General features: G+C 39.1%; 1 protein-coding gene and 1 pseudogene across 6 annotated transcripts in view; both read right to left on the bottom strand.

The window, feature by feature from the left end:
• The window catches only part of zbbx (zinc finger, B-box domain containing), a 68714-nt gene extending 42946 nt beyond the window's left edge, over positions 1-25768 (bottom strand). For 4 of the 6 annotated variants that reach the window (XM_039622246.1, XM_039622248.1, XM_039622250.1 and 1 more), the window contains exons 1-7: positions 25603-25768; positions 23499-23632; positions 22903-23016; positions 11346-11448; positions 9909-9960; positions 9166-9266; positions 6224-6319 (exon numbers count right to left, since the gene is read on the bottom strand). In XM_039622246.1, the coding sequence (XP_039478180.1) occupies positions 6224-6319; positions 9166-9266; positions 9909-9960; positions 11346-11448; positions 22903-23016; positions 23499-23563 (531 nt within the window). In that variant the 5' untranslated portion in view covers positions 23564-23632; positions 25603-25768. The remainder of the gene's footprint in view (positions 1-6223; positions 6320-9165; positions 9267-9908; positions 9961-11345; positions 11449-22902; positions 23017-23498; positions 23633-25602) is intronic. The other 2 variants (XM_039622247.1, XM_031752742.2) reach the window with 2 other exon arrangements.
• On the bottom strand, positions 3887-4005 carry LOC116330433 (annotated as a pseudogene).
• Positions 25769-27187: the final 1419 nt, after the last annotated feature.

Raw genomic sequence — 27187 nt, 5'->3', positions numbered from 1 at the left:
TTCCTTCATTTCAGGGGAACAAAACTAATTGGACAAATTAAATAACTGAAAATAAAATGTTTATTTCTAATACCTGATTGAAAACCCGTTGCTGGCAATGACAGCCTGAAGTCTTGAACTCATGGACATCACCAGATGCCGAGTTTCCTCCTCTTTAATGCTCTGCCAGGCCTTTACTGCAGTGGCTTTCAGTTGCTGTTTGTTTGTGGCTCTGTCTGTCCAAAGTTTAGTCTTCAACAAGTGAAACGCATGCTCAATTAGATTAAGATCAGGTGACTAGCTTGGCCATTGAAGAATATTCCACTTCTTTGCTTTAATAAACTCTTGGGTTGCTTTGACTGTATATTTAGGGTCACTGACAATTATGTCTATTATGAAATGCCTCCCAATCAATTAGACTGCATTTGCCTGGATTTGAGCAGACAGTAAGACTCTGAACACCTCAGAATTCAGCTGCTTCTGTCCTGTGTCACATCATCAATAAACACTAGTGTCCTAGTCCCACTGACAGCCATGCACAACCAGGCCATCACACTGCCTCCGCCGTGTTTTACAGATGATGTTGTATGCTTTGGAATGTGAGCTGTTCCACACCTTCTCCATACATTTTTCTTACCATCATACTGGTAGAGGTTGATCTTGGTTTCATCTGTCCAAAGAATGTTTTTCCTGAACAGTGCTGGCTTTTTTTAAGATGTTTTTTAGCAAAGTCCAACCTAGTCTTTCTATTCTTGAGGCTTATGAGTGGCTTGCACATTACAGTGAACCCTCTGTATTTACTTTCATTCAGTCTTCTCTTTATGGTAGACTTGGATATCGATACGCCTACCTCCTGGAGAATTATTCTGCGATCATGCATTACTGTTGTCTTCCGTGGATGCCCAGGTCTTTTTTGCGTTGCTGAGTGCTCAGTGTGTTTTTTCTTTCTCAGGATGTACCAAACTGTAGATTTTGCCACTCCTGATATTGTAGCAATTTCTCAGATCATTTTTTGTTTTGTTTTGTTTTTGCAGCTTAAGGATAGCTTTTAGCTCCTTTGACTGCATGTTGTCTGTTCAGAGCAAAATCTTCCAGACAAAAGCACCCCACCCCACCTCAAATCAAATCATCATACACACAACTGCCCATGAAATAGCCATTGAGTCAATTGTCCAATTACTTTTGGACCCTTTAAAAAGAGGTTGGCACATGTTAAGGAGCTGAAACTCCTAAACCCTTCATCCAATTTGACTGTAGGTAACCCCAAATGAAAACAGAGTCTAAAAATCATGTCCATATCCAATACATAACTATAATTAAAATGTTTCAACAAGCAAGTAAAAAAAAAAAAAAAACTTGTGTCAGAGTCCAAATATATATGGACCTAACTGTAGTTATGAACCTTGGAATACAGTTGGCAAATTTTAGCAATTTTGTAAATGTAAATAGTTCCAAGCAGCAGCCAAAGCTTCATCAGTGGACTGTAGTCAGATGCTAAAATCAAATCCTCTCTCAACAACTACATAAGGGAACATGAGCCAAGGAACAAAGAGTGTCAGAGGGCTGTTGCCAAGTTTACTGTGAAAAAATTCCAATGCTCAATGGTGCGAGGGGCTTCAGTGTTGAAAGTGTATGTGGAGCTGCACTCCATCCTCTTGGGCTGATACAACAGTTGGCAAAAAAGTGGAGTATTGGTAGAGAAAACCAAGGTGGAGTAAAAGATGTTTTGGGGGGTTTTTTTGAGCTAATAACAATAACCCTTCTAAATGAAAGCGCAATCAAAGCTTGTGCAACTAAAAAGCAAATAAAAGTCCATGTTGTAACAGTGGCTTCTTAGGCTGATTTGAAATGTCTTTATGCAGGCAGACTGCTGTGCCATCATTGGTTCTAGCTTCAAATTTGTAGACTTGGCTACAATCTCAGACAACAGACATTTGCTGTAGTCTAGTAGCAACAGGGGCATGTAGGGGCAGATCTAGATCAAGGTGGGTGTGGGGTCAAACCCCACTAAGTTTGATCATATAAACTTGGCTTAATTTGAATTCAGTGTCAGGTATCATGATGACCGGAAATAATTTATGTTTGTTAATATTTTGAATTGCAGGGTGATTAGCACAGCTGTGGGTCGTGGAGGTGAATTACCAAACACTTGCTTTACATAAAGCTGAGACAAAAAAAACTTTTACCACTGTGTCAAACACTCTTTTTCACTATCACATGGCATGGAGCATCAGTAAGAGCACTGATATAAAATCCTAACAATACCCATCCCTATTAGAGCAAAAAAGGGTATCCATATAAGCTAAGCAACAGTGCATGACAGCTTGTTAATAATTGTTAATTGTTAATACACAAAAAGCTTAGAGCTTAAACCCATAGAAACATATCTTGTCTAGAAACAGAATAGAAAAAGTATGTAGCGTATATCCATATGGCATATTGTATCTTGTGATTATTCTGTACATCCTTGGATAAATTAGCTTTCCCTTTTAGATATGCTTTCCATACTAATTTGGCTTAATAGGCTGCTGATTAACAAAAACAAGCCTTTGTGTGTCTATGTGTGAATGTGTATTTGCATGTGGTCTCAACTATTGTATACTGCAGTGAGCAGTTGTTTATATGAGTACAAAAAATATTATCTGTATGCTTGTTATCTATTTCCAAAAGTACAGACTGAAGGTGTCTGAGAAGTGCAGGCTTGTGTCTGCTTTTAGACAATATGTTAAATGATAGTGTTACTCTGTTGTACCTAGTGGTACAAAATGCATGCACATCCACTGTCTGCTTCTGTTTATTTCATGACTTAATAAACAATTGTTCTACATGACTTTTAATTGGTATTTACACCTACTCAGATTAATAGACATTATCTACAGAATCTTTTCTCTGCTGTGCAAACAGCGTTGGCTTACTGTAATTAAACTGTGACATTGACCTGCTGTCTTGTCTTTCTGTCTTTGACTGAAGACTGCTGTTAGCAGTGTTTAATTGACTGCTGTTGAGGAGTGTTTTCTGTCTTTAAAAGAGTGTGGTAGGGCCATGAAATGTGTTTTATACGTCTATGAGTAGCCTTCAGTAATCTGTTTTTTGTAAACACTTATTTAACCTGAAAATTATGCTCCTGATATATAGAAAATCAGCTTTGAAGAGTGAAGATACAGTGCTGTTTAAAAGTCTTGAGCCAACTGTTTCTTTATATTTTGCTTGCAAGAACCCAAACTTTGTTGTAAATTTTAATGTGGTCTTGAGCAATAGTTCTCCAAGCTTTCTGAAGGCCTTTCAAAGCTTTTCTTTATAGATTGACTGCTTTGGTCAGCTCCAGTCCCTGTGCCTGAGCAAACTGGACAAGCGGCTCAACAGTATCTATAGCTGATGAACAGTATCTGAAGGTCATGTCCGGAAAAAATAGGAAAAAATCCAGCAACGACCTGACACATGTACCTGATCCCTCAGTGGATTCATCAATTGTTCACTAAACCCTGATCAGAAATAGTCTCAGTGGAAGGGTGGCTCTCAAGAAGCCATTCTTAAGGAGGGGAAACAAGGAGAAAAGGCTTTGGTATGCCAAATTATACAAGAACTGGACTGGACTAGTGGCACCAGGTCTTATGGAGTAAATGGTAAATGGACTGGTTCTTATATAGCGCTTTTCTACTCTGTCTGAGCACTCAAAGCGCTTTATACAATTCATTCACCCAATCACACAAGCACTTCTTCTAAGCTCTTAAGTGCTCTATCTAACATTCATACACATTCACATTCTGATGGATGCATTGGAGAGCAACATGGGGTTAGTATCTTGCCCAAGGATATTTGGCATGCAGACTAGAGCAGCTTGTGATCAAACCACCAACCTTCTGGTTAGTGGCTGACCTGCTCTGCCACCTGAGCTACAGCCACCCCAAGCTTACAGCCACTGGTATTCCCAGGTGGTCTCCCATCCAAGTACTAACTTAGCCCATCCCTGCTTCGCTTCCGAGATCAGACGAGATCGGGCGTGCTGAGGGTAGTATGGCCGTAAGCCGAGTGATAAATGCAAATTTGAAATTTTAGCTTCAAATCCTTCAAGTCCTCATCAGAATATATACAGAGGAGGTCAGGAGAGAGGAACAACAGTGAGTGTCTACAGCCATCTGTAAAACACAGCGGAGGCTCTGTCATGGTTTGGTGCTGCATTTAGACGAGTGGAGTTTTGGATCCGGACAAAATTGGTGGAATTATGAACACAGAAAAGGATCAGATTTTGATCTACCATCTCAACCGCTACATTTTTCAGCATGACAATGATCCCAAACACACTAACAATGTATTAAAAGCATATCTGATAGACAAACACACAATGGAGCACCACCAGTTAGGAACTGGCCTACTCAGAGCATGGACTTCTGATGCCACTGTTTCAAAATTATTGAAGCAACCTGGGATGTACTTGACAAAGAACAAAACAAATGGCTCAAAGACGGTTGTTTGATTTTTGGGCTTGTATAATTGTAGGGTCTTTACCTTGCAATACAAAGTGCCGTGAGGCAACTGCTGTTGTGATTTGGCGGTATACAAATAAAACTGAATGAATTTACTTCTCCTCACATACAAAACCTCGATTAATCCGGCTCTGTTAAAGATTTCATAGTACCAGGCACTCTCTGTGCTTTTTATTATAGATTATATTTAAAACTTTAAAGGATAAACAAAAGGTTTCTTGTTCACTCAATTCTTTTCATTCTATGTGTGTTTATACATCATAAATGCATTTAATCATTATTAATTGTTAAACTTTGTTTCGCTCTCCCATAGTTAGCCTTTTGCCTTTTTCCCCTCACCCACAACCGGTCATGCTGGATTGCTCTCTCTCCCTGAGTATGGTTCAGCCACAGGTTTCTTCCCATTAAAAGGGAGTTTTCCCTTCCCACTGCTGCCAAGTGCTTGCTCATAGGGGTCTTGTGATTGTTGATGTTTCTAACATTGTAGGGTCTTTGCCTTATAATGTAAAGCACCAAACTCTTGATGTGAATTGGTGTTCTATAAATAAAATTGAACTAAATTGAATTTACAATTCTCTCACATTGCTGTAGAGGAATTGTGGCCCACTCTTCCTTACAACATTGATTCAGTTCTTTGAGATTTGTGGGCATGTGTCTATGCACAGTTCCTTTAAGGTCCCACCACAGCATAAAAGAAAAAAGACAAAAAAAACAACAACAAAAAAACACAGAAGAGCTTTGAATGTCAAGATGCCTGGAGAACAGCATCTCATATTCACATATGTTAGATTAAAAAACTAAAAATGACAGACACTACAAATCAATTAAATAATTTAAAAAATGCAAACATTTGCAGAATTTAACAGACATGTTAAACAAATTAAAATACTTTCTCATCTGGATCAGCATTAGCAAACTGTGTCTTAAAAGTCCACAGAGAGTTTTTCTGCTTTAAACCTTTTACCAGATATAAACTAAGAACATTGAGTGATGTGATTCTGTTTAACATGCTGAAACAAAGTGGTTTTGATTCCCTTTGGAGTGGCAACTTTTTTCATGTAGTATGTATAGTTAGCTCAATTCAACTGTCTGTCATGTTTACTAGACCCATAATACATCATAGGACAGACACAGCTTTTTTTTCCTCATTCTCCCATGCCGCTGTAACTGATCCCGTTTCTCCAAATTTGAGCTAAGTTTTACTTTCCTCATTGTCATTCATTGGTGAGGGATCAGCATCAGTGAAACAGGTTGGCTGCTAGCTACCACAGTTAGAATGGTCACAGAAGCATGGCAACAAAGAATGGTCAGCTGTTTGTTAGCAAGGTAAGTTTTGATTTGTTCATGTGTTTACTTTAAACACAAGTAAATTAGTCTAGGGCAATAAGTCTAGGTTAGCTGCTAGTGTGAGAAAATTAATTTATTGAACATATTGACTCAAGTAACATTGGGTCAGTTAGAAAGTCAATTCATGATTTTATTCGAGTAATTGCCCAGCCCTGTGTACTGTTCGTGTGTGTTCTTGTGTATACTAAACTGGTATCATGTTCTGAAGAAGAAAAATGACAAAAAAAGATGATGAGAGATAGGAAGATATAATAATGATCAGCTATCTAAGAAACGAAAAAGACAAAAATGAGTAAAGCTGAATAAGAGTAGGATCAAAACATTTATTACTGAAAGCATAAGTGGAAGACAAAGAGAAAAAGAGAGATGGACACAGAGAAAATAGACTTGATACATATGCAAACAACACTCACTTGAATGGGAATCATTTTATGGAACTTCAGTGCCCCCTTATGGTGAAATCTGGCAAAACAGCCAACGCAGTAGTTTTCAGTGCATTCAGCACACATCTGCAACACATAGACCAAGTGCCATCAGTTTGTCTGCATATAAAATCACCCACCTTTGGTGTGTTTCTATGTCTTTCAGTTTAAAAAACAATGGTCACTGCCTGTGCATGTCTGTGTACTGTATGCATATACATTAATTCATGCAAGTGGTTGCACTGGTAGGCAAAGCGCTCTTTTGCTAAAGATGGCATGGTGCTGCAAGATGCATGTGTGTGTGTTTGTGTTTGTGTTAGAAGGAGGTCTGTGTGCACATTGGTGCATTTGTGCTTGGCACATGTGTGTTGTGACTGTGGTTGAGTGAATGCCTCTTAAGGGAGGTCATTATAATTTCTATCTGTAAGAATCAGGTCTTGTTAGTGGGAAAAAGTCATTGCATCAGCAGGTTTGGGAAACAGGCTTTGGACAGAGCACACAAGCAAGGGCAAGTGCAGGGGAGACATGGAGGCTAGAGTGGAGAAAAAGTAAACACTAAAGCAACAACTAGCCTGTGTTTAGTTTCCTTCACTATGCATGCAAGTTTCTTTTTCAATAGATCAAGGTTTTATTACCAACACCATCACTTAAAATAGTGTAGTTTAGTGCGCTCTTTCAAGAAACACTACCAATTCTTTTTATCCTTGGAGGAACTTAACTCTGTTTCATTTATTTATTTTGTCACAGTGTGATGCAGTTCTGGATCTAATGACTTGGAAGCTTTCTGTTTCTTGCTCACTTGCATATTTGCTATGTCTACACCTGCTTATTCATAGATGAATAATAGATAGTTGTGATAAATAAAGCAGTACAACAAACACAATGATTCACAGTTCCATGCCTATTTATGGATGAATAACCTTACAGTGTAAATTTCTACCAGCTGATTCAAACATTAATCCAGTAATTTTCTTTATACTTGATCTAATGGATCCTCGCCTTTAGATACATATTATGTATTTCTGTAATTAATGTCTTTATGGGTGATGCTGTGTGTTCATTCTTTTTTTATCCATACATCGAAGTATGTGTGTGAGTGTGTACACACGCAAGCCTGCAGCTGCGACATTGCCCTTTAATGGTCCCATAAAGCAGGGCCTCATTTCCCCTCTCAGGCCTGAGGATAAATTACAACCACTCCTCTGGGACTAGGCATCCCTATCAGACTGCAAGCAGCATATCACTGCACTCTTCCTACTACGCAGGGAGAAATGAGGTAGCTTTTTTTTTTTTTTTTTTTTGCCTGGATGACTCTGGAATAAAGCATGAGGCTAGGTGTGCAGTGTGTGTTGCACATGAGATTTCAGCATTTTTTATTACAATGAGTCATGTTTTTTTTTTTTTTTTAAAAAAGGACAGATGTGTGATTGTGCGTTTATGAGTTCATATGTGAGTGTGTGAGCATTTGTGTGCATAAGTGCAGTTCCAGACAGAATGGCACAGACAGTTGTAACGCTTCCCATTATTGCCATCATTATAGGGTACGAGGGCTATCCAAAATGTGTGTGCGCATGAGTGCATTGTGTGTATTTGTGGATGCATTTAGCCTATGTGCTTGCCCAGACTACCATAAGCACAACCATTAAGCCCATAACTATGGGACACTGGGGGCATCCGGCCCTTCATTGGACAGTTCAGAGCCATCATCATCAAACGCACTATCAAGCAAATCACATCACATTATATTTTAACACACTGTGTGTGCTGCACTTAAATAAGTTATTCCACAACAAAAAGGGGGAAAAATTGTAGATGTCAGCTCAATCAGTTCAACCCCTGCCTCTCCTTCAATTCCTCTATAAGTCTCCCTCGCTCTTACCATCATTGCTCTTGTTCTCGTTCTCATAGAAGCATCACTTATTCAATACTAAAGTCTGCTGGCTTCATAGTGAAACACAGAATAGGATTTACACAAGGAGCTGAGGATTTAGGAGGCGGGAGCAACTGGTCATCAAACATGCATTACTCAGCTCAGTCCATTACACACACACACAGACACACACACAGACACACACACGGTAAGGCTTCATTTCTCTCCTTCTCCCTCTTATTCACACATACAGTTTCAGGCCGTCATCCCTCCTCCTGAGCAGCAGTGGATGAAGAGCGAGAAAGAATAAACAATGGTGCCCTCAGAGGTCTCAAGTATCGATGAATGGATCCAACTAAACTGTTATCAGTGCAAACACAAACACACAGATAGACCAACAGATTGGACAGTCGAGGCACAGCGAGAGAGAGGAAGGCAGAAGAAAGAAAAAGACAGACATGAATAAGGGAGTGCAGAAAGAAAGACAGAAACAGGTCAGAATATGGCAGATGGAAAAACTGAAAAGGAGGAGTGACGAGAAAACACCAGGAAGAAAGAAGGATGGGTAAACACATAATGACAAAAGAGGGAGGTGGGCAGGTGAAAATGAGCATCTGAATGACAGACGAAGCTAACAGCTGATGCAGGAAGAAGAGAAACAAATCTATATAATAACTGCAGTAAGATATATGGGTGAGAAGAGGGGGCTCCAAAGAAAAATGAAAGGGGGGGGACTGAAAATATGACATTCAACATTTAAACTTTGAAAACAGGTCAAACGAATTGGCTCTTAGTGCTGCACGTGTAAGTGTTTTTTGTGTGTGTCTGTGTGTGTGTGTGTGTGTGTGTGTGTGTGTATCCCTTATTAACACACAAAACTTTTGCCTGAATCCAATGAGAAATGGCAAAATCACTTGCCAATTTGTGAAATCTGATCTCTCAAACAGACAATTTTTGCTTTGTGACAGAACCAAACAAACCCTGCATCCATGACAGTTACAGCGACTTTTGCCATACAGTGTTGTTTGCATTTGTTCAGGTGTGACAGTTTTTGCGTGCATACTATTCCAGCTGTCTTGACTTCACATTGTCCACATACTGTTCCCCTCAGTCTGCTTTTTCTTGCCGTCTGGGTAGGAAGTGGAGGTGGTGGTTGAGGCGGGGCTAAAAAGAGCAAGTGCACTGTTATTAACTCTCGGTAAGGGTATTTAATTTAATATTCCTGACATTTAAGGGATATTATGCAACTGACGACCATGACCAACAGAAAAACACAGATAGATACAGTTTAGTATGTACAGCAAAGTTTTACACAGGTATCAAAAGTGCATCTGTTTTTGGTGCAAAAAGTTGTATAAGCAGTTAGCCTGCTTGTACAACTAGTTCACACACTGCTGTGAAATGTAACAACAAAACCAAAGGTTATATTTCCTGTTACAACACATTGTGCACACCAAAGACAGTCCTTTAAAACATTTTCTTAGCTGTTTATAATTAATACATGACACAGAGACATTTAACTATTCTGCCTGATGATTTTCTTTCCCTCATGTTAAACATAAGTCTGCAAAAGCTAAACATTTGTTAGACAGATCAGTGTTTAACGGAAAAACTCCAGAGTTTGGTACCTGCCTTTTCAAGTATCCCTCTTACTGAAGTAACTTTGAAGAATGCTCTTGCATATTAACGTCCAAGTGGATGGTAGAAGGAAGTTCAATATAGTGCCAAGAGTACGCCTGCATGTCAAGCCTACCTGGTGCAGATATCTCACTTCTGAAACTCAAGTTGTGACTGTAAACTTCTCACCTGTCAGTTCTTCATCCTTCAGCACTCGGATCTTCAGTTTACCTGCTGACAGCTGTTGAGGCAGCATAGAGAAACAAATCAGCTCTCAGTTTACCAACAATTCTGCACAGTGTTCAGTTTTGTGTGTATTTGTAGGTATAAACTACTGTATGTTCATACAGTAGAATGCAACCTTAGTGTTTACATTGCTGTATTTTATAATGTGTGAGCAAATAAATGAATAAGTTACCTTATTACTCTGCTGTCGAACACTGACTTGAACACAATGACTTTGTCCAGAAACCAAGTTTTCACATTAGTATTAGCAATATCAGTCTATATTATAGTTACTGCCTCTAGCAATCTAAGATCTCTTTTTTCCCCAGACGTGTTCCACAACCACACTCTTTTACATCTGAACAATTAAAAGTGGCTCTAAAATTTGGATTTAAAGACATCTGCATTGCACCACAAAGATCTAGCGTACATCCAAAACACACATGAAAACAGGATTCAGGACACATTTATAATCCTAACGTCACAAAGTGAAAAAACAGCTTTTGGACAATAATGCTTATACTATATGTTAGTTTTCAGTTGTAATTAGCATGCAAACAAATGTGGCACAATGTTTAAGAGTTAAATTTGTTTTATTTTTTATATTCTGTCACTCTAACTCAAATAGGAAAAATTAGAATAAAAATTAAAGACATATAAATATAAATATATTTTTATCTTGACGGTAGGGCTGTGCGATATGACCAAAATCTCATATCCCGATATTAAGACATCTATCGTCCGATAACGATATAAATCACAAAAATGTAACATTTTCTGTAAATTCTGTGAATGTGGGCAGCTCGACTTGCGTGAAGTGTTTCCAGCTGGGCGTCGCGTACCTGGAGTCGAGTGTTTTAACTGATGCATGAAACGATACATTTTTAGACATAGGTTGTAACGGCCGCCGTTGTCTTTGTGAGTATTTATTACTCAGCGTGCTGCGGGGATAAGCCTGTTCTAACGTTTGAGTCTAAGGTTTATTTTTTAGCACCTGACGGCTCTTTTTTGCTCCTCATCCGTAAATACTCTGCATCTTTCACGTGATTCAGTTTATTTTGAAAAGTCTCAACAGGATCTTGAGCTTTATTGTGAAAGGTTTATGTGGAAAATAAACAAGCGGACACGAGGTGGTTTTACCGTCGTTGTTGCTAACGACAACGCATAAAAACAAGCGCTTGTCCGTCTGTAATGTGGTTATATTAAATATAAGAGAAAGAGAGAACTTTAGGAAATTAATATAGCCACTACAGTGACCATCAAAATAATGAAAAAATATTGCCGTAAACAGTTTATTTTGCGACACCACGACACAAACGATAGCGTAAAATGAAACGATAGACGTTTTTCTATCGTCATCCGATATATATCGTTATATCAAACAGCCCTACTTGACGGTACCTTTTGGAGCTTGCTCTCTTTGTCCTTCTTGGAGCCATATGAGAGGGAATTGCTTGTCATGGATCCACATTGTCCAGACGCCCATTTAAACCTTTGTGAATGTCTAAACAGAGGGAGAGGAAGATTTTTCTGTGTAAATCAAACAGTCCTTTTTAATTTGACCATGCATATTTCATCAACAGTTACATAGCACTGATTTCTCTAAAATGACCGAAAAAAAAACTGCCTGAGTCCTTGATTTGTCTTGTTTATGCTTTATATCCAAAAAGACAGACTCTGATGATATTTGTTCTACACAAGATCTATGTCTGCAGCTGAAACAGAGATCCAACAGAAATTCCCTTATGCAGTGTCTTGGGGATTCGGTATACCTGTTCATGCAGCATAGAGTAAATACCAATAAGTAACAATGAATGCACAGATATCTTTACATGTGCAAATTTACTTTAAAAGAAGTCTGAACACCGTTCTCAGATTGTATTATACCTGATTCGATTTAGCAGAAACAACTGACACATCTTGCTATTCCTGTATTTTTATTAGGGGGGATGTGAACAGCAGGCTGGATGTAACAACACTCAAAGCTAATGTATTTTAATCTGTTGAAGTTTCCCCATGGGGCGTGCGTATTTAATAATATTGTCAGGTATTAAGATGAGGAGAAGAAATGTAGAAGAAATGGCAGCAAAATACAGAAAAGGGTATAAAACCTGAAGTTTCATACCTTAAATCTGTCAATATTTTTTAAAGAAATATAGATGCAGATTAGTTTTATTCAATTTTTAAAAATGTATATTTTAAGAATTTTTTTTATTTTTAGAGAGAAAGAGAAAGTGGTGGCTCATGCCTCATGCAATAAAATGGCTTTATATTGCATGATTTGGTCTAATGCAAAAGGATATTTGCCTACAATATTACAGCACAGAAGGAAGTTTAATGAATGAATTCATGAATAAATAAATGTTACATATGTGTATAAGCTTATTTCAGCCATCTTCCCCTAGTAAGCTGGGGAAGGCGGCTTAACCAGCTGCTACTTGCAGGCACTGTGTATCAGGTCACACTGTGGGAAACTGTGCATTTGGATTTCTGTGTGCCTCTCAGTGTGTGTGTGTGAGAGAGAGAGAGAGTGTGTGCATGACGAAGGGTTGAGGGCATGAGGCAGTTGTGCGTGTGGTGCACAGAGTTTCTATAAATGTGTCTGTTGGGTGCTCTAGGCAGCAGGGGGTTGAGGAGTCTCACAGCTTCCGGGAAAAAGCTGTTTCTGGCATTGGAAGTTCTGGATCTCAAAATGTGAAACCTCTTGTGTAACGGGAGGGGGTTGAAGAGGTTGTAGAAAGTAAAGCCATTGTTGCATCTCTTTTTTTGTGAATGGCTATAACATGGCAGCCCCAGGTTAGATTCTCAAGCTACTCTCTCACCCCATGGAGCCCAGTAGATTCTCTTTTCTTTTTTTCCCCCCAAAGTGTATACTTTCCCCTTCTGTCCAGGTAAAATCAAAACGATGTAGAGTGCAAATTACATTCTTTAGGGATCAGTTAGGTTCATATGCAAACTGGAGGGAACTGAGCTTGTGCCGGGGAGGTTGGTTTTATATCTGGATATCTCGCTTTAGGCAATTCATGACAGCTGAAGTCGGTACTATTGGGTAGTAATCATTCAGACACGTCACCAGTGAATTCTTGAATGATAGCTGTGGACATAAGGGTGAGCCTGCACAGGGAGATGTTAAGATTGTTAGCACATCCTCCAGCTGGTTTGTGCATTCCCATAGACCACAAAATAGAACGTCTTCACCACCCATTGCCTTGTGATGCTTCACTTCATCTGTGATTAGGCGGGGGGCCTGTTCATCTTTCTGCGATGATGAGATAATCACAGTATGTATGAAGGGTTCTGGGTCTATAAGAGAGGATTCTATGGCTGTTGTAATTCTGCAAGGTTGGCTAGTGGTTGGCTGCGTTTCTTATTCATAATTTTTTTTCTGTTTATAGATACATGTAATTTTTCTATCATGTGTAATAATCTACTTTCCTCCTTTTCTCAGGTGCGTGTCTTACCTACATACAGTGAAACTGAGCAACTTTGCTATTTTTATCAATGCTTAGTCTAATAAACTGTAGTTCAAACATATATACAAATAACAAAACAAGGAAGCTACTGCTATGACTACTAACTGCTATTAATGGCTGAAGAAGTGCATACAATTAAACAGGGATGTTTTTCTTTGTTCAAACAAAGTGCATACACAGTTTTAATCATTGAGGGAAAAGTGCCATTTTTCTATCCATGGGTAGAATTAGCCTTGCTTATCACCAAAAATTAGCAGTCTTAATTCATTACCTGTGTAAAGACATTGTCCCTTATTTTCAATAAGTAAGTGCACATCTGCTATAAGCAAATGTGACATTTCCTTAGAGCTGGGCGATAGAACGATAACGATATGTATTGCGAAATGACTTTTTCTCGATAGAAAAATTAAACTATTGCGATAGACCTCATCTCTCTTGTCCTCTTAAAAAAAAAAAAAAAAGAACAGCCAATCCAAATTAAGTAGCGCAGAGCCGAACCAATCACAGCCGCAGCGCCACGTCACATGACTTGTTACGTACAGCACAAGCGCCAAGGCGCATATGTGTATTTGTTTTGCAGCCGGGCCGCCCAGGTAATGAAGGAAATGAGTTTGCCGACTAGAGAAAAATCAACCGAGAGCATGAGCGAAGGTTACCGAAGAAAAAACAGATGATGGTTCCAATGCTGGAGAGATTGTCAAACGGAAGGGCCACAGAAGTTCCGTAGTGTGAAGGTATTTCAGCTATTTCAAGTCTGACAAAAAACAGAGTAGCGCACACTGTAAATTGTGCCGAAAGCAAGTCTGGATATACAATAAAGCGGTGCATGCTCAATCTCTGACTGAAAGCGCTAATTCGTCATTCGGCTTTTGTCAGACTAAAGTAACTGTTAAAACTGTTTGAAAAGCTAAGCTATACAACAAGGAGAGATTGATGCTACGCCCACACGCACCGGGTATTTTGAAAACGCAGATTTTTCTATGCGTTTGCACCTTTAAATCCACACGTGAACGGCGTTTTCAGTCACTGAAAACGGAGATTTCTAAAACGCCTGCCAGGGTGGATATTTTCGAAAACTCCGCTTTTGCATTTACGTGTGGACAAGAAAAAAGAGAAAACGCAGCGTCAAAGGTGTGCGCTTTTTGACGCCACACTGTGCGCCACGTTATTGTTTCGGTGAAATGAATTTCTACAATACTGTTACTGTTAATTGTACTCTCTGCAGTGTTTAAATGCTTACATATACACACATAGTTACTGTCCCTCCACACATACGACTCGGTTCTGTTTCTATGCCCCATCTTTGTTTACTATTTCCTACCGAGGCTTCTAGACTTCTGATTGGCCAACATTGGCCAACAACAGATATTGACAAAAGTTAGTCAATTTTGTCTGTTCTTCTGTAAAACGACCTAAGATTTATTTTTAGAATTAAAATTTTGTTTCTAAGTGGAATTGACAATTTAGTGGTCTGTTTTGTTTGTTCTATTTTGAAACTTAAACGCTTTAGCGGCTGCCTTTTGTGTAGTTTACAATATTTGCCTTTACCTGAAACTGAAGTCTCATGTTCCTTAAGTACATCTACCCTGTTGAACTTATTATGGGAAATAAATATTTTAATTAAAACAAGCTGCTAATTATTTCACATTTTACTTGTGAGCAACGGCACATTTAAATCTTACAAATATAGTTATTTGGCTTATATCGTGATATATATCGTTATCGCCTGAAATGAAAAAAACATATCGTGATATGAAAAAATCTTATATCGCCCAGCTCTACATTTCCTCCACAAATTTAGTAGAGAGTCATGGTATCTGTATATTCCTTAGTATCAATACTAAAGTGGCTGTAAAACTAAACATGTTCCAGCATTCTTAAAGCAGTTGGGTAGTGTTTCTAGGGCTCAATCAGACTTCCCTACAATTCTCTGGCAGATATGTCCATTTCAGAATTGCGGTGTAAGACAAATGAACATTTAATGAGACTTACGATCTATGTCATCGCCATGCACGGTGCTGTGAACAAAATCTATTGGCTTGTCTCCTTTAGTTGCAAAATTCACATGCTGGGATCACTTAAGCACAATAGTTTTTCTCCCATAAGAACATAACATGAAAGGTTTTTGCACACAAGCATGGACACAGTTGCAAATACAAAATTAAAATTGAGCACGTGTGTATATACAGACACACATAAGCATGTGGATACAGTACACACACACACACACTAACAGGACACGCCTGTCAGTTGGAGAAAGTGAAGAATAGAGGGATCCTCATTTAGATGTGAGTTATTCATGCTCATGTTGTTGAATTATTTATGCTATTTATGCTATTGTGATGTCAGGCTGTCTTTGAAAGAAGTTTATTTTGGATTGAGCTGGCAGCCTGTCAAGGCACAGAAAGTCAGAGTCTGAATCTATATGTGCGTGTGATGGCAAGAGTTGCCAGCAACCCTGATGCCGTCGCTGTGCTGTGCTGACACTGAGGGTGGGCGTCAGGTAATCATCCTCAAGACATCACCTAGGCAACTGGACTGTCGCTAAGGGAGACAGTTGAGGCACACCCCTGTCAGTGCAGGATGACAGGGTGTCCCTTCAGGACAATCAACCTGGAGAAACACGTGTGTGTCTGTGTAGGTGTGAATGTGTGTGTAGGTGTGTGTGTGTGTGTGATCTCCATTAGCAAAGCTCAAGCTATCTAATTCACACAGACACAAACTGAACTAAATCTGGAAAAACACACTTCAAAATAATAATAGCATAACATAGTTTCAGAAACATGCAAATACATCCACGCAATATATTTTCTTTTTTAAACATACACACACACACGCACACACTTTTATCTCTGAACATTACAGTAAATGAAAACTGCAACATTCAACACCACACCCCAAGTCTTGTAGCTAACAGATTAATTGTTTGTGCGCTTGCTTGTTGCTTGGCCAGTCCTCACTCTTCCAAATACCTTCAGAGTTGTTTGAAGGTAAGAACAACATAAAAGTTAGGTTAAGCTGTAAAATTTAGCGTTAGTTCAATTTAATTAAGATGATTCTGGGAAAAATAGACTGACATATACTCAAACACACCCGGCTTTCACCTTTATCTGACCCATCTCAGCCAAAGTGAGAAGTGACAACATATGTGCCCCTCTTGCACACACATACACGTGGGGCAAACCCTCTTTGAAGTCCAATGCCAAAGTAATTGTGTTTCCTTTAAAATCCCTCTCAGTGTGACATGAGAGAACAGAGAGAAAAAAAAGAAAGAAATAATGGGTTTCAGCCCGGGATGAGTAGTATCAGGTCAGTGGGTCAATGCACATGTACGTATCACACAAACTAGGGAGCCAAATGAAACAAAAAAGAAAAGGGATAAAAGATGGACAGACAACATAATGGAATAGGCAGCAGATAGGGCGAGAAGCAGAGCAAAGAGAGAGCAGAGGAAACCGGAAAAAAGAAACCTCAACCATACTTTTAGATAAGATGAGCGCTTGTGTCTGTGAGCCGTACGGCCTAAAGACAAAGCTACATTAAATCTGTGGCTCGGGCAGGCCACAACAGAGAATGATGTACTACGTTTGCCCCAAGCTGCTGCTCTGGCTTTATTATCGCCTGTGTACCCTTCACAAACTGATTATACCACACCTCCTCTCAGCAAACTGAATTTGTTCGCCTATTCTCTGGGTGCATACAAGAGAGAAAAAGGGAGCAAGTGAGAAAGAGAAAGAGAGAGAGAGAGAGAGAGTAGGAAGACTGAGACAAAGATGAACAATTCATCTACTCCGGGAGCTTTGCGATCTAACAGACAGAGAGAGAAAAACAGAGTTACATTACGCTGCACAGCCTGAAAATAAATCACAGCTTGAAGATCTATAATAAAGTGTTGTCAAAGATACACTTGGATGTTTTGGTGGGAAAAAAAAAAAAAGGAAAAAAAGACAGGTAAGGAAGGAAGTTGGGAAAATTCGGATAACCTTCACATCATACCTGAAAACAACTAATTAAACAAATTAGCCAAACCCATCTTTGTCTGCTTTCTCTTATGTCAGTGAGAGATAAGCTAATGAGAAACCATTTCATCTTTTTAATTAAAGGCGCACTAATTAATTGATTCAAATTGTTAAGCTGGGTCTCACATCGAAGCCACTGCTGTATCATTGCACACAGCTTTCAGAGAAAAAGTAGGAGGGAAATAAAGTTAAATTAATGTGACGTTCAATCATAAAAACTGAGCGGGAAATGACTGTGTTTCACTGTAGCCCTCAATAATGGCACTTATTGTCATGTCTTTTCAAAAACTTCTACAAACCTCTGCTTGTCCAGGCTGCAGACTAACAGACGGCTTATAGTTTTTTCACCCATCAAAAAAAAAAACAAAAAAAAACTCTACACTACAGACACTAATTACCATTAAAAATTGCTATCGGGTTAGATACCTATTTACTATTGATACCAACAGTGTCATCTTTGCCTCCTCCATCTGAAACACAAATATATACAGCAGTGCTGCAGACAGGCAGGCACACAGCCACTCCCCTCACTAGTAGTTGAAGTAGTGACGTTGACAACACTGACAAACAGTGTCGGAGGAATTTCGTGGGGTCAGTAAAGCTCCTATTGAAGTACTTAACAGACAGCGTTAACCTTCGCCATTTAACTATTAGCAGTTACCTGACAGTCAGATTACCCGTCTCTTAATTTAACATTAAGGTAGCGGTTAATAATAAAATGGTAACATTAATGTGGCAGCTAGGCAGAACATGTAATCAGACACAAATATTTGTGTCTAAAATAATGTTATGTTTCTCTTATAACCCAGACTGAAGCTCAGAAAAGTCTACCAGCCACAGGACAGAAATAGTGGGAGTCTACCTTACTAACTCTGTTTGATCAGCAATGAAATATGGTGCCAAGTCATGAGAAGCATAGAAAACAAACAGATAGTATCAAAATGGTATTAAGCATTTTCTTGGGTATCGTTATTGAGTTTGAAATGCTAGTATCATGACAACCTTATACAGTGCATCCAAGAACCTGGGTTCTGTAACCAATATATGGTAAGAAAATTAACTTTCTAACCGATCCTAAGTGGCGGAGTTCTTGCTTCCCATCGTTTCCAGTATACAAAAGCCAAAGGTGATCAGAACAAAGGTGTTTTACTCTAACAACAGCAGTCAGCACAGAGAAAACTGCTTAATGAAACCCCTGCACAAGGAGAAGACATTGCAAATAATTGCTAATCATCAGTGGTCTTTCTGAAAATTAACTACTTCCGATCTAAATTAAAATTAGAAAATATGTCTGAATATTATGTTTTTTAAAGTCTTGAGATAGCTCTAAACAAAGACACCCAGAGTAAACTATTCATTTTCACACTATAGTTAGGCAAGCAAAGTTGCTCTCCTACCTTCACACTATTCCCCATACTATAAACAACCTCTTACTTCATCTACTTTTTTACAGCTTGCTCACACACAAATCAAAAATCTTTCTGAACTTACTTATAGAGTATGCTGTAATATGTCAAAAACACGGAGCTTGAACAGAATTTTTGTGGCACAGTTGTGTGTCTGATTAAGGAACACAAACCAGAAAGTACAAAAAAAGAAGAAAAAAGAAAGGGATAAAAGAAAGAGAAAAGTCTGTAATCCACAGTGTTGAAACACACACAAGAACACATGAATAACATTATTTATAGCCGGCCAGGTATCAGAAATACACACAAGCTGACGCTCGCACATCTTGTTGTATCCTGGGGCTGGTGGAGTGGTAAATGTTGCAGTATTTCAGCCTGACAGAAAACACTGTGTTTATGTGCTTATCATTTGAAAAGCCTGGGCAAGAGGGCCCTCTTCCCATACTGATATATGGCTTCTTAATTAGACCTAGACTTCCAGTAAAACAAACAAAAAAAAAAAAATACACATGCAACACCTTTCCAGAAGCGATAAACACGTTGCACTTCCAGGTGGTGATGTATGAATCAAACCAATAGCAATCCATCATGAGAAATGAGCGCCTCTCACCATATTCTTAATCACTGATAGTGTAATTAGCTCTCCTGCTTTTAAAGTGTATTTTCACATATGTGTGTGTGTATAGTTTTTGAGTGGATATTATTTAAAGGATTCAGTGCATAAAATCCATATTTTGCTCTCACTAGGCTTTCCCTGAGCTATATAATATACTAATAATATTACACGGTTCTCCATAACTATACATAGGTAACACAACTCAGAGGTATTAATGAACATCTCATTAATATCCAGTGTTTGCTTTCAGGCTATAAATTAATTTTCTGCTCATGCAAGTAGGAATGGCTCACAATAATGAGCCAGGTATGTACAGTATATATAATTTATAGGTGTTTGTGTGACTACAAAGGTCTCGGGTTGGCAACAAAGCTCAAACGTTGTCAGGAACACATGAATAACATTATAACCAAACTCAGCTGGATTTTTGGTAAATAAAAAATCTAGAATATGTAGGTTTTAAATGCTTAAAGGCATTATGCAACATTCAGAACAAATGGATGTTGCACTAGAGAAGAATCTCACACCAAAACAAAGTGAAGCAAAACCAAAATAGTCAAACTGAAGCCTTTTAGCAGCTCACAGGGCTCTCTATCTTAAAAGCCCAGACCAGTGTTGACTCTGCTTTTATCTCTCTTTGTTGGAGGCCTTTTTAGCCAAAAAATGTGATTTCCTGTGTCTACCAAGATCTGAGTTGCCTTCGATGGGAATACAACTGTACACTTACATCTCCTTTTTAAGAGAGACTATGACTTTGGTAAACCAATACTGAAAATTAAACCCTATATACGAAAAACCTCAAACAAAATATATTTAATTATCATTTTTATAAACCTGATATTTTGGAGCTCTTTTTTTCTTTTAACATGACAGAGTAATATCTTAGCATTTCTGACTAGCAGGCAGCTGCTTCCATCTCTTTTAAAGAGTGATTTTCAGAGACACTGAAGTTCTTTCTCACTGTTACGACTTTCTCACCGTTATCACTGCCCTGACAATTTAAAATTAAATAAGAATATAAGAAACTTATTTATAGAAAGAAATGAAAGCGTGCAAATAGCGTTGTATATACCGCCAGTGACTCTCTATATCCACTTTCAGTTACTCTAAGTAGTTGTGACAGTTAATGGCATGGTGGAAACAAATATAGACCTAACTAAAAATATTACATAAATAATGGGCTCAACAACATCCCATCAAGATAAATACATCAAGGACAGACAACATCAGGACTTTGATAATAATCAAAGTAAGGCGAAAATATAAATGGGGCTAATGGCCAGTGATTTATCTCTTTCAAAGCTAATTTTAACGTCAAAAATGTTCCCACTGTATTTTTTCTCCTTCATTTTACTGTTGCTCATTCTTATGTCTTGTGCATCGTCTCTCTGATGTCGGGAATGTGAACCAGCAAAGGTTGCTCCACTGACCTTTTGCGCAGTCCACTACATGGGCATGAGCTAACTTCATCTATGACTGGCTTTTTCAGTTCCCTGACTGCTTCTTTATTCCTTCCATAGCAACCTTTTCTTGACCTTTATAGTTAGAGAAGTCGCAGACCTCCCACTCTCTCATTTGGTGTCTACCTCTATCTGTCTCTATTACTCAGTGTCTCTACTTTCTGTGTTGCCTGCTCTTTTACAGCTGCTGCAACTTCTCTGCCTCTCGCACTACCTCATGTCTCTCTATTAGTCACCTGCTGTGTCTACGAAGTTGCTATATTTATTCCCCTTTTTCTAGTTTCCCTCTCCCATTTTTTCAGGATGCTTTCTTGTGACATTTTGACATTTTTACACTTTTGCTTTTATTGGATAGTGGCAGTGGAGATAGACAGCAAGTGTGGGAAAAAGTGCAGGGGAATGACATGCAGTCGAGTTGAACTGGTGCATTTTTCAAATATGCTCCAACCATTTCACTATCTAATCTTTGCATTCCCTTTATGCCCTCATCCTGACTCTTTAAATCTTACCCAATATAAGTTAAGAAAGTTGCCATCCCAAAAATAAAATACTGGCATCCGACAGTGCTACCCCTCAGCCTACTAGTGGATACACCTACGGAGTCAATTCCAAAAGCTTTAGGTCAAGGTCACTGAGATTCAAACTCATCCAACAATTTCAGTACATACACCTAAGGTATGTACTGAAAGCTATGTCGCCAAATAAATTTAGCACCATCTTTGATATACAGCTGTTTCACATCCACATAACTGACAGGAGATTGCATTGATGTTTTGTCTGTGTTTTACTTAAGGTTTAGTTGTACTACTGGTCACTTTGTTAGAAACAAAAGAAATAAAAAATATTTTCAGTTATATGAGTAAATAATAGTAAGTGGAAAATACTCAGTCCTCTTTTTTAACTGAAATGGCAACCAATATTGCAAGTTCATTAGGTATACCTTTTGAACTACTTGTTAATGCAAATAATGCAATCTAATCATTTAGGCATGTAGATATGGTCAAGACAACCTGTTGAAGTTCAAACTGAGCATGAGAATGAGGAAAAGAGATGCTTTAAGTAACTGGGATTTTCCCACACATCCATTTTCGGGGTTTACAAAGAATTGTCCAAAAAAAGAGAAAATATCCAATTGGCAGCAGTTCGCTGGGAGAAAATTCCTTGTTGATGTCAGCGGTCCAAGCAGAATGGCTAGACTGCTTTGATCTGATGGGATGAACTCAAATAACCACTTGTTACAGCTAAAGTATACGGAAGAGCATCTCTGAACACATAACACATAAGACCTTGAAGCAGATGGGATACAGCTGCAGAAAACCACACTGGGTGGCATTCAAATTTGCAGAGCTTCACCTAAACTGTAAAACATTATCTAGTTTTACGAGTCTAAACTACTTCTGCAACATTCAGATGGTCAGGTCAAAATCTGGCATTAAAAAAAAAACATGAAAGCATGGATTCATCCTGCTTATATCATTGGTTGAGGCTTGTGATGGCGGGGGAGTAATAGTGTGGGCCATATTTGTACCTAATAATATGGCGGACTTCTCAAGACTAAATGTGAATGGAACCAGGCTGTGGTAGTACTTGTTACGATAAAGTGTTAAATTGCTAAATGGGATGATGAATGAAGGTTGTTCATGTGGTTTCCCATAGTTATTTATTTATTTATTTATTCACCTTTATCAAAACAGCTGAAAACACCCAGAAAAAAACAAATAAAAAAACAACAGATGAAGTAAAGAAATACTCCACAGACAACATAAGGAGAAGTTGCTCTTCAGTAAGCTGAAACTTGATTCAGGAAAACAAAATTCCCTCTTCTGTGTTTTGTGTTACAGCTCGTGCTTATTCACTACACTATCTTCCGTTCCCCTCTCTGGACCTCTCCTGTGTTTTTCCTGGCGTCTCACTTGCATTTTCACTTTTCGATCTCTCCAAATCACTGCCCTTCTAGGATACAGACTGTAACACTAATACTCACCCTCTTTCCGCCTTCTCTTTACTGATGCTGTCTTTCAGCCGTTGCAGTTTCTCCTCTATCTCCCTGCTCTCACTGGCCAGAGTCGTGGTCTCCATTTGCAATTCTTGCAAGTTCCTATGTTAACACAAACACACCCACATATAAGCAATCAATCAACAACAATCAATCATACAAAGGGCCTACTCCGTCAGATTGGAGAGCAAGGCTTTCATCAATAACTTCAATTTATTTTCACCACTAGCAGATCTCTTTTGCTATGAATAATCAATACCTGCAATCAATTAGTTACTGGATCAGGGCATCACCAAGTCAGGCATTAATTTATTCAATTACCGGTCGGCAAATGAGAAACTACAGTAGGAGTATTGAGCAATATTAGTAAAAAACAGAGCAAAAAAAAAAAAGGAATAGAGTCTACCAAGAAACCTAGGCACCACCTCACAACAGTTACCTTGCTTGAAAGTCCATTTTGTGAAATAGCGATTCTCTGGATAGAATTTGAATGGTTACAGATGAAAATAGGATGGGAGCCAAGGAACAATAATGGGCTTCTACCGAATGCCTTAAATCACATCATTGATCTTATCTCATCTTACCTGGCATTGAGCTTGACAGATTTGGCCTTGTTGTTAGGAAGCACCACAAAGTCATTTAAATTCATGGCTCTTCTTTCTGGTGGCTCAGGTATTCTTCTCCAGTCTTTCGCTGTGCTTTTTACAAAGAGTCTCTGCTGCAATAAAAACCCACAGTAATGGCATAAAACTGGATCTCATGCAGGGCCCAAGCTAAATCACACACAGCCATAAATGAATACTGCCAGGGTGGAACGAGCAAAATAGCAGGGATGCATTTGCCCAGAAGAATAGGAAGTTAAAACAAGCAATCACGTATATTTAAATTGCATCTGACGGATCTAAATGGATGATAAATGGTTTGGGGGCAGTAAAAGACGACTAAGAAAATTAGCCGATAAGGCAGGTTTGATGAAAGCAGTGCAGCCACACCTGCTAGAAACTCAGTAGATAGAAAAAGTGACATTAGACGAGCCATTTTGTTCAAGGTGGGTAGTCTCTTAGCAAAAACACTGACATTTCACGGGCAATTTTAAAAACATAATCGTATATCTATAGGGTAAAATTAGAACATTGATGAAAAGCCACAAACACGCCTATCCCAGAACAGATGGTTTTGGGGGATTTGGGTTTTGTTTTTTGTTTTTTTGCTTTTTTACTTGAAGCAAATTTGTAAAAGATTCAATGCCAGGAGGAGACACAAATCCCTTCAGGGTTGCATCAGGAAGGACATCCGGTATAAAGATCTGCCACATAAAACATGTACAGTGGTTAGCACTGTTGCCTCACTGTGGCTGCAGTTAGTGGGGTTAGTTAACTGGTGATTCTAAATTGACCATAGGCGTCAATATGTATGTGAGTGTGAATGGTTGTCTGTCTCTCTGTGTTAGCTCTGCGACAGGCTGGCGACCTGTCTAGGGCGTACCCTGCCTCTCACTCTTTAACAGCTGGGATAGGCTCCAGCCCCTACTCCTGCAATCCTGAGCCGGATAAGTGGAAAAGCATGGATATGTGAATGGACAAAACATGGAGTGACCTCTTGTAAATAAGGGAGCAACTGCAAGGAGCTATAACGAAGCTAAGTTAAATCAAATGTCCACTGAAGACACACCAGCACAATGATCCAATTTGCCTCCAGAGTATGGAGTGTATTCAGTGAATCTCACATCCGCCACAAACCAATGACATTAGTTCACGGACAGACAAACTTACTTAACATTAAATGTGATTTGACTGGGGTGGCTGTAGCTCAGGTGGCAGAGCAGGTCAGCCACTAATCAGAAGGTCGGTGGTTCGATCCCAGGCTGCCTCCTGGCTGCATGCCAAATATCCTTGGGCAAGATACTGACCCCATGTTTGCCAACTGGTGGTGGTCAGAGGGCCTGGTGGCGCCAGTGTCCGGCAGCCTCGCCTCTGTCAGTGCGCCCCAGGACAGCTGTGGCTACAATGTAGCTTGCCATTGCCAGTGTGTGTGAATGACTGAATGTAGTGTAAAGTGCTTTGGGGTCCTTAGGGACTGAGTAAAGTGCTATACAAATGCAGGCCATTTACCATTTGACTGTAAATTCAATAATAAAAAGGTGATGAACACTTTGCAAAAAATGTTGAAGTCATACTGGATTTTGACAGCAGGCAGGGGGGAAATAAACAATCCAGTCACCATTACGAGGGTGTGACGTATGCTCCTGTAAGCTCATGTTAGACAGCGACAGTTTTTACAAACGGTTTAACAGAGTAGTTGGTCTAGAGAGAGACATTTGACTAGGTGAAGCTAAATTTACTGTCTCCTCCGAGCCGTATAGTAAAGATGACACACACAGTAATGCATTTGTTCACACCACACATTTTCTCTTGTAGTGTCAGCAAAAGCGCAGGTGTACTAAATCCCATTAATTAGATTAGCTTCTGGTATTTTTCATGCTGGCTCACCGGAACAACTTACTGGGTCATTAATGGAACTCTTAATGTTTTTAATCCCCCCTGTGCTTTTCCTACGAGACAAAATGTCTACTGTGAGACCGGTTTATTTAATATTAAGACAGTAACCGTGAAGCTCATGTGGCATGTGACGGTGACTGTAGAACAGGCTAACTTAAACTTCACAGGCTGCTGAGAATATGAAACTTACCGAAATCGCTCCGCGGCTCTTTTTAGAGTTATCTGCTTCTGTAATTTATCAACCTTTTTTTTAGTTATTAATCCAAAAAGTCACATTTACATGACATTTATTGCAGGTTTTCGCCAGGAGCGCTTCTCGTCTGTAGACGAAACGTTTCTGTTAGGTTACTATAGCAACTTACCCCTGTCTCGCGATAGCTTGACGGCGGGTGAGTTTACTAGTGGCGGTTTTGCTCCGTATATCCGTGTTTGTTTGTGTTTTGGTTAACTTTTTCCCCGTTTGATATATTTAAAAAAAAGGAATTAGGCCGTGTGTATGTGCTTTTGTTTGTTCCGGGAATAAGCATTGGATTCAAAGGCAGCAAATTCCCCTATTGCTTTGATAATCATGGGTAGTGGGAATTCCCGTCTAATTAAAATCCTTAAAGCATCAAGATAAAATTTTATAGCACTGATTAGAGCTTTGAACCCTCGTTATTTATTTATTTTTTTTTATTTTTTAGCTGACTTTGGAGTTGTCTTTAGTAATCCAAAGACGATGATGTTTAAATATTTCATGTTGACAAGCATTAGAGATCAGAAGCAAAATAATTTCCCATTAGCCCATAAGATAAATGTGCTGGGTTGAATTTGGTAAGACCAAAGTGAGGAATATAGTTTGCGTCCCCACAAGAGTGCTTATTTGTAAGCAAGAAACATAAGTCACTATGTAGCCACTTATTACATAGCTATATGTAAAATACAAACCTGATGGAGTTCTAACATTACAATGTTACTAACAAGAAGGTTAAATGCCAGGTTAAAAACACCGAGTTTTAGTGCTTTTGCAACTTTAAAAATAGAGTACATATTACATCATACATACCATAGGTAATATATGTGTAGCCTATAAAGGATCAGCGGCACCAACTGTGCATCAGAACAGAAGAATCTAGTATTAATAAACTGAAATTCTACATGTGATGTGTCTGCCTTTTGAAATCATAACTGTATTATTGATTGTCATTATCATTATATGCCTTTGAGATGCTCTTGTCCATAACAGTACAGCCAGGCATTCATCCAGCCTCATTTGTATTCCAGGACAATAGAAACTTTTTGACGATTGCAAAAGCACTCATCTACAGCAAGCTATTCCTCCACCTTTACTTTTTCTTTTTTTTTCCTTGTGTCTTTATCCTACCATGCCGTCCTTTCTCCAAACCACAGGACAATTATGGCTTAGCGCACCTCCACCTCATTCCTAAATCTTTTCTCTCTCGTTTGCTTGTTCTCCCTCCTTTTGTCTGTTTCTCTCTTCCTACATTGTTGGCATATGACCTATTGCTCCTGCCATCAGGGAAGTGTGGGTGTATGACTTATTGTACACGTGCCTCTGTGTGTGTGTGTGTGTGTGTGTGTGTGTGTGTGTGTGTGTGTGTGTGTGTGTGTGTGTGGATGGTCATTTAGGGTCGTGACCCTCCAGCTGGATCCTGTCTCGGCTGCTAAACAGTGACTCCCTCTCCCGTTCTCTCTCAGCTCTGCCTGCACAGACAGCAGGGCGTGCAGTGGCATACCGATGAGCGGACGGATGAGAGGAAGAGAAAGCAGGAGTG

This window comes from Oreochromis aureus, linkage group 14 (assembly GCF_013358895.1).
Source record: "Oreochromis aureus strain Israel breed Guangdong linkage group 14, ZZ_aureus, whole genome shotgun sequence".
NCBI lineage: Eukaryota > Metazoa > Chordata > Actinopteri > Cichliformes > Cichlidae > Oreochromis > Oreochromis aureus.
The sequence above is the reverse complement of the archived record's forward strand: the minus strand, read 5'-3'. Positions and strand labels throughout refer to the sequence as shown.